The 8,682-nt window shown below is 41.5% G+C and overlaps 1 protein-coding gene across 1 annotated transcript in view; it reads right to left on the reverse strand.

Moving 5' to 3' along the window:
• ART3 (ADP-ribosyltransferase 3) overlaps nucleotides 1–8,682 on the reverse strand; it is a 64,994-nt gene that overhangs the window by 52,846 nt on the left and 3,466 nt on the right. Inside the window, exon 2 of the mRNA XM_006885306.1 lies at nucleotides 4,258–4,969. Coding sequence (XP_006885368.1) covers nucleotides 4,258–4,969 — 712 coding nt within the window. The remainder of the gene's footprint in view (nucleotides 1–4,257; nucleotides 4,970–8,682) is intronic.

Below are 8,682 nucleotides of genomic sequence, written 5' to 3' on the forward strand. Positions count from 1 at the left end.
TGTCCCACAATCGGCACCTGGCCTGGTTTTCACTACTGATATTGAGCTTTTCCAGCGAATCTCTCCACAAATGTAATCAATTTGATTCCTATGTATGCCATTAGGTGAAATCCATGTGTATAGCCTGCGTTTATGTTTCTTATAAAAGGTATTTGCAATAAATAAATCATTTAATGTTCAGAACGCTATCATTCTATCTCCAGCCTCATTTTTCTCACTGAGCCCATGTTTTCCAGCCACTGATCCTTCTTCCCTGTTCCCAACCTTTGCATTCCAGTCGCCCATTATTATTAATGCATCTTGACTGCATGTTTGAGCAATCTCTGACTGCAAAAGTTGGTAAAAATCTTCTATTTCCTCTTCTTTGGCTCTGGTTGTTGGTGCATGTATTTGAATGATAGTGGTATTCACTGGACTTCCTTGTATGCATATGGATATATTAGCCTGTCACTCACCACACTGTATTTCAGGACAGACCTAGAAATGATTTTTTGAATTATGAAACCAACCCCCTTTTTTCCTCACCTTTTCATCCCCAGCATAGTAAATCCTCTAGTCCCTCAAAAAAGACAATTCAGGCACACGGGAAAGGATGACCTAGGTTAGTACAGTAGCTACTTGGCTTAATAGCATCATGCTTACTGTACAGATAAATCCTATCTTCTGTACCAGTCTCTCCCAGATCTGACAAAGGGTAAATCACACCACATTCGGGGAACTCCAAAGCTACAGTCCTTCCCTCAGATATTTCATTCATTCATAATTCTTTCTGCTCAGATGCATTTACCACGGTCAGTTCTGCATGGCCGTCATTCCATCTCTAGTTAAGTGTGAAGTAGTGCCACAAGAATCTCAATAGGAGGCCATTTCCGGGGGAAGGACAAAGTGCATTCCTAACCTTTTACTCAAACACGGGAGCTCTGATGGTGCTGGGAATAAAACACTCGGCAGTTAAGTAAAGGTCAGATGACAGAACATACCAGGTGATGCATGGGGAAGGACAAGGCAGTTTGCCTCTGTAAAGATGTACAGCCTCCTTAATCTTATGGTGCTAGTATTCTACTCTCTCCTACATTGTCACTATGTGTCAAAATTAACTCAATAATAGTGGGGTTTAGGCCACACACATACACGAAGGCAGATTATCATAACACTGTAGGATAGCTGGGCAAAGAGAACACCCTAGGAGCTTCCAGAAGAAAACTAGGATTCATTCAAGATTTTAGCAATTCGATTGGCTTCACCCTTTCCAGGAGCAGTTCCAGAAACTGAGAGTCACTGAAAGCATAAATACCAGGGCAAGTAATTTTAAAGAGAAGTATAGATCCATATAAACCCTTAGGGCACTCTGATAGCATAGTGGAAAGGGGCAGGACTGCCAACCTAAGGGCACATGGTTCTAATCCATCACCTGCTCTGTGGGAGAAAGATGGGCAATCTCCTGTGCAATTTACTGCCTCTGAAAATCCACTAGAGGGTCACCTAGGAGTCAGTCCTGACTATTACTAGGATCTATTATTTAAGCCCAGGGGTAGGTTTCTCAAAAGACAAAGTCTTGGAAAATTTGCCTCAATGTCCTTTTCGCAGAAAACTTTCTCCTCAAACAAAGGAAATAGTTCAAAAAGAGAAGAATGTACAATTCAAGAAACAAGTATTCCACTATAGAGAAGAGCTTTAGATTGGTATTTCTAGAGCAACTTCTAGACAGTGAGCAGAAGGATGGAGGGATTCATGAGTAGTGTGTCCAGGGAGGAAAAAGTGAGTGTTATCAGGGATGTGTCAATGCATTAAAAACACATTTACACTACGGGCACAATGTTTACAGTTGATAAGTGATGGAATATACAAAGGAAGCACAAACCCATCGTATTTAAGGAAGGGAATAATGGCATTTTGACTCATGCTTCTGTGACTCAGCTATGGGCAGTCTTGACTACACTGAGAGAATAAACTGGTCCAAAGAAACTCCACATTACAATTGAGTTGATCCCAACCACTAGTGGCCTGCAGGGCAGAGAAGAGCTGTCCCATAGGGTTTCTAAGACTATCATTTTTATGGAAGTAGATTGTCACATCTTTCCCCTGCATAGCAGTCGGTGGGTTCAGATCACCAGCCTTTGGTTGGAGCCTTCAATCTCTTACAATCAGGGCTTCTTCAATGAGAAAACAAGGGAGAAATCATATGTGTTGGTGAGGTGGGTGGTGGTTACCAGATACCTCTGGTGGACTGACCAAATAGCCATTTTGAACTTTCTTCTCCCCTGACTCCATACACTGTAAAGTCTGGAAAAGGTAATGTAACCTTTCTCCCATAGCTATGAGTAAGTAAGTAATCGTTCTGGTCTATCATAAAAAAATCTACAAAGGGCTTCTAAAGACAATTTTCATTTTCTAGTAACAGGTGGACTAATGCCTCCAGCTGTAACAGTTGCCCAACAAACATGACTGATGATGGTGGGACAGTAAGACAAAAAGAGCCGAGATACAGATTATGACACTGAGCCATCACATAGTCAATTTTCTGTTACTTACAAGTGAAAAGTATAAAGAATTCCTAACTAAAGCCTTGTGGGTAAGAAGTTGTGCTACTAATCCAAAGGCGAACAGTTCAAATGCACGAGCTGTTTAAAAAAGATGCACAAATGTAGTTTCCCCAGCATAGTGACAGCAGGGCCATAGCTGAGATCAGAGTCCAGACAAGGACTGAGTTCCCTTTGCAAACAGAGAATTCCACCCAGCGTGCCCCCCGCCCCGAGGAGATACTGGATGCCCTCTGCAAACAGAGATTTCCACCCAGCCTCCCACCTGAGGGGACACAGTGTCTGAGCTTTGGTCTTAGTTTAAAGATTAAGCTTACCCATTGTTTTGTTGGCAGCACTTAAGTTTAAGGAAAAATAAAGTCTCTGGAGATTGAACTATTTTAGGATGACTGGCTGAACCTAAATAAAAACTATAGAGAGACAGTGCCATGTGGTGAGAGGACCTCTGCCTTAGCCTTCCCTCTTTTTCTGAACTCATTTCCTCATGTCCCTGCTTTCTTTTTGCGTCCGGTTCGCAACACACAAACTCCACCCGTGTGATTTAAGGCCTCTGAAAACCCATAGAGCGACAGCTATGAGTCAGTTCCAACTTGAGGGTAATGAGTCAGTGAACTAATGCAAGAGGCCCTGGTGGCGCAATGATTTGCTGCCCAGCTGCTAAAGGAAAGGCTGGCTGGCAGTCCATAATCTACCACCAGCTCAGGATGTGGCAGTCTACTCTGGAGATCCTACGGAGAGTTCTATAAGCTTGTTTGTAAGTTCTATAAGTCCTAAGCTTGTCGTGAGCTGGAACTGACTGTATGGCAACCAGGGATCTAACATGGAAGCTAATGCCTCAGCCTCTGTTGTGGTTGATAAGGCTTCCTGAGTCGACTCTGATTCTTAGCCACTCTATGTATAACACAGATCAAAACTTTGCTCAGTCCTGCACTATCCTCAAGTGGGAAGGAAATGAATGGGGCCTAGAAATTTGAAAACGTAAGAAATGACATGTTTAATTATGTTGCATAGACATTAGACCGTAAATACTGATTTTCTTCTTAAAGGCCAATAGAATTAAGAAAGAAGGCCAGTGAGAAGATGGAATGAGGTGGGAAGGAATGGGGTAGAGGACTGTTAGGGCATCTTGGGACAGATAATTCTTTGTTGTGGGCAGCTGTACACAGGCTAGCAAAGTCCTTGGACTCTACCACTAAGTGCCTATCACAAACTTCCTCCTCAGTTCTGAAAACAAAAACTGTGTCCTGATATTGACAAATGTCCCCTCGCTGGGGTGAGGGGGGATAGGCAGCAAAACTGTCTTTTGTTCAGATTGGTGTCTTAGCTGCTAATACAAAGTCTGGCAGTTCAGATTCACGTGGAAAGCACAAGAAAGATGATGAGATTTAGTTCAAGAAATCAGCCACTGCAAACTCTGAAAACAGCTCTATCTAACATTCCTGGGTATTTATGAGCTGGGAGCAAAGTGATAGGAAAAAGTTTGTTTTGGGTTGGTTTTCATAGATTTCGTTTTTTAAAAAACTTGGCTCTAAATGCATTGTTTTGGTAATACTAAATTATGGAAAAAGAAGCTAGCATTACGAAAGAAGTTACACTAGAATCCACTAAGACATTTCTTTTCAAACACCTCTCCCTCTTCTTACCCAGCCTCCACGTGTGTGTCCTATAAGCCCCCTTCCCTTACTCCCAGGTAAGTGTGGATAGCACAGAAACTTACCACCTAAAAATGCACAATCATAATGGCTGCAGGTCTTGTTCATGCTCCGGAGGAGAAGGCTATTGCCAGTCTCTTCCTGTGACACGTGGAACACTTCGTTTAGGGGTATTAACAATGTTCCTTTATTTTCTTGACCCAAAAATTTTTCAATGGGCACTCCGAAGCACGTGTTGATGGTTAGCAGGCTAAGCTGGTCATTAACAGCTTCAGGTCTGTTTGAGTATGCCAAGGTGAAACGGCCAAACCTGGCTTGGTCCAGCTCTCCGAAGAAAAACGAGGTGCTCTGGTTGGTAATATACACCGCCTTTTTGTAAGCATCCTCACAGGGGCTTCGGAGCAACTGCAGGGCTCTTGTTAGGTAAAAATGAAAAGCTTTGAACTGGAAACTATATATATAATCTTCTCGAGATTGGCCAGCCATATTCACAGCCTCGTTGAACATGTGGTAAAAGGGAGTTTGCTCTTGAGCTTGAGAAATATATGCCGTCAGGGCTATTCCATGGTTCTCTTTAAAACTCGCGGGGAGAAAAAGCTGTGTCTTCTGAGTTTCCCATTTGGCTTTTGCACTTTCCCACACAGTCTCCAAGAGTGGATGGCTTGATTTTTCCTCTTTCAGCAGCTGGGGAACATATTTGATCTCCATCCTGTCAGAGCATTTCAGGTATTCATCATCAAATGCATTCTCGGCCATGTCTAATATTTCCGCCTTCACCTTCAGAGAGAAAGGAAATGAATATTCTTGAAATAAGACATCTGCTACACATCCTTTTCTCTTGCATTACTACTTTCTCTACACCCTTTTATCTCCTGCCAATAATCTCTCCTTATTTAGAACTAACTTTTGATTTGTTTTTATGTAGGAAGTGTATTTCATTGCTATCAGTACCTTTTCTCAGTTACACATAATTGCAGGAAAAAGTAAATGTCAGTGGATGAGGTATTTGGGTAGTGTTGTGACTATAAAATGTTCATTTGAACACTGTGGCACAGAGAGAAGAGTACTGAGTGAAACTGAAGAACTGGTGGCAATCCCAGCTCTGTGAGCAACATTCAAAAGCAGCTAAAGTTCTTCAACCTCCTAATCCTTTTGTGACCTATGAAGCACATATATTGTCTACCAACAAAAAGTTTCACGAGAAGCTGGTATACCAGGTGTAGTTCCTAACAGAAGGGGACCTGTGACTCTGAATCCAACCCCACCAGTAGCATCATTTGAGCCCACTTATAACATGTGTGTTTCATATAACTGCTTCAAAATACCTATTAGTTAAAAAATGTACCCCTTTGTTTTAGCATGCCTTCCATAATTTAAAATGTGTGGTATCAACTGGAAATGAAAAGCAGAAAATAATTCAGTCTTGAAAGGTAGAGACAGTAAGGAGAATTACAAGTATTATATAAGAAATCCAACTCAAGTGTTACAGTCCATAAGGAGTTGTGCTAGTAGCACAAAAGTGTGCGTCTCTAGGGTTCAAATCTACCAGAAGCTAGAGGGAGACAGATGTACAATTTCCTCCCACACGATTGACACCCCACTGAAAACCCACTGGGGCACCTATGGTAGGTGCCACTTGATGGCAATAAGTTGATAGTTGAACATACACTGGCAATTACTACCCCCTTTTCTCAGGGGACACCTCACCTCTTGTCCACATGGTTTAAGTAGAACTTATTCTGCATTTCCATGTCCCAAACTAAGTAAGTGATCCAGGCTTACCAATCAAAGCACTTTTAAAAAGATATTTTTATTTTATACTGGGTTATTTACAAAGTACGTATGCATTGTTTTTCACACTGAATCTTTCCCATTTTATTTATTCCCCACTATGTGCCACCCTATGCTTACCCTTCCTCCTCCCCAGCCCATCCTCAGCCGTATGCTCCCACCCTCCTTCCCCTTGGATCCTCATACTCATTCTACAATAATGGTCTTACACAGTACTTGTCCTCATGGGACTGAGTGAGTTCACTTAGCATAATCCTCTCCTGTCCCTCCCAAGTTAGGTAATGATTTACAAAATCATTGCTCCTGCGAAGTACTCCATCATGTGAATGTACTATAATTTTTCAATCTGTTCAGCTGTCGTTAGACATTTGGTCTGTTTTCACGTTCTTGCAGTGGTGAATAATGCTGCTATGAACACCGGTGTACAAGTCTCTGTTTGTGCCTCAGTTCTCATTCTATCAGAGCACTCTTGAAGGGAGAAAAGGGCCCTTCTTCCTCTAAAATAATAAATTGTGAGAAATATACTGGCTTAGGGATACTAGCATTCAGTTCCTTCTGCTCCCAAGAAAAATCCTTTCTGGAAATAAAGCTATTTCTTTGGTTTCTAGTACAGTCAAACTTCTTAAAAGATGTCCACCCTTGCCATCTCTGTGTCATGCACCATTTTTAAAGTACTTTGTATGTATTAATTAACCAAGTTTTCATGATACCTCCTGTGAGGTAGAAACTATTAACTCTATCCTTTTAAACAGAAAGACCAAGTAACTTGTCTAGAATTGTGATATAAACCCCAAGCAGGTTAGTTCTACAGTTTGCCCTCTTAATTAAATGTTCCATTACTGCTAAAGAATAAATGTGCCTGAAGACCACTGCCTTTTTTTATGGGCATTTTGTTTTACAGCATTAGTTACACTAATTAATGTAATTAATTACAAGAAGCTCACTATCAGATGTGAAAAGCAGGCCAGGTGCTGATTGTGGAACAGACAATCAACTACTCATATGCAAGTTGAAGCTGAAGCTAAAGAAAATGAAATCAAATCCATGGGAACCAAAATATGACCTTGAGTCTATCTCACCTGAATTTCAAAGCCATCTCAGGAACAGGTTTGAGGCTTTGTACACCAATGAGCAAAGACCAGATGAATTGTGGGAGGATATCAAGAATATCATCCAAGAAGAGTGCAAAAGGTCATTATAAAGGCAGAGAAGGAAGAAAAGACCAAAATGGATACCAAAAGAGACTCTGAATAATGCACTAGAGCACCAAGAAGCCAAAGCAGAGGGAAGAAATAAAGATGTTAGGAGCTGAAGATTTCAAAAGGCAGCACTGGAAGACAAAGTAAAATATTACAATTAAATGTGCAGGGAGCTGGAGTCAGAAAATCAAAAGGGCTAAACTCACTCAGAAAGTCTTAAGTGGAAGGAACTGAAGAATAAATTCAATCCTCAAGTTGCAGTACTTAAGGAATGCTTTGGGCAGAATATTAAAGATTCAGGAAGTATTAAAAGAAGATAGAAAGTATACAGAGTCATTGTACCGAAAGGAATTGCCAGACACAGGAGAATTTAATGAAACAACATTCGAGCAAGAGCCTATTGTGATGAAGAAGTTCAAGCTGCTTTGAAAGAATTGGCAAAAAGTAAGGCCCCAGGAATTGATGGTATGCCAATTGACATATTTCAACTAACAGATGCTGCCCCCTAGACGTGCTCACCAAGTTGTGTCAAGAAATCTGGAGGACAGCTACTTGGCCAGCTGACTGGAAGAGATCTATATATGTTCCCATTCCAAAGAAAGGTAATCCAAAAAAGTGCAAAAATTACCAAGAAATATCATTGATATCACATGCAAGCAAGAGTCTGCTGAAAATTATCCAAACCCAACTTTAACAGCACATCAAGTGCAGGCTGGGTTTAGAAGGAGTCGTGGTACTAGGGATATTGTAGCTCATGTTAGATGGATCTTGGCTGAAAGCAGGGAGTACCAGAGCAATGTCTGTATTTCTCTGATTATGCAAAGGCGTTGACTGGATCACAACAAACTGTGGCTAACTCTGAGAAGTATGAGATCATGCTAATGCAAAAGCCATACTTGGACCAGGAGGCATTTGTCAGAACAGAGCAAGGAAACACTGTATGGTTCAAAATCAGGAAGGGTGTATGTCAGGGATGTAGCCTGTCTCCAAACCTTTTCAATCTATATGCAGAATAGATCATCTGGGAGGCTGAGTTGAGGAGGAATGTGGCATCAGAATTGGAGGAAAGTTCATCAATAACTTGCATTATGCAGATGACACAACCCTGCTTCCTGAAACTGAGGAGGACCTGAAGTCCTTGCTACAGAAGATCAAGGACTGCAGCCTTCAATATGGAATGAAGCTCAACATCAAGAAAACAAAGATACGCACCTCTGGGCCTATTGGCAGCATTATGATAGATGGTGAAGAGATTGAGATAGTTAACAGCTTTAGTTTGCTTGGTTCCGCAATCAGCACTCTTGGTAAAAGCAGTCAGGAAATCAAGAGATGAACTGCGCTGGGAAAGTCAGCTCTCAGGGACCTCTCCAGAGTACTGAAGAACAACGATGTCAGTCTAGAAACTAAGACGTGCCTGATCCAGGCCATAGTCTTCCCAATTGCTTGCTATGTGTCAGAAAGCTGGATAATGACTAAGGATGATAGAAAGATAATTGGTAT

This window comes from Elephantulus edwardii, unplaced genomic scaffold (genome assembly GCF_000299155.1).
Source record: "Elephantulus edwardii isolate Elephantulus edwardi_28Jun2011 unplaced genomic scaffold, EleEdw1.0 scaffold00042, whole genome shotgun sequence".
Taxonomy (NCBI): domain Eukaryota; kingdom Metazoa; phylum Chordata; class Mammalia; order Macroscelidea; family Macroscelididae; genus Elephantulus; species Elephantulus edwardii.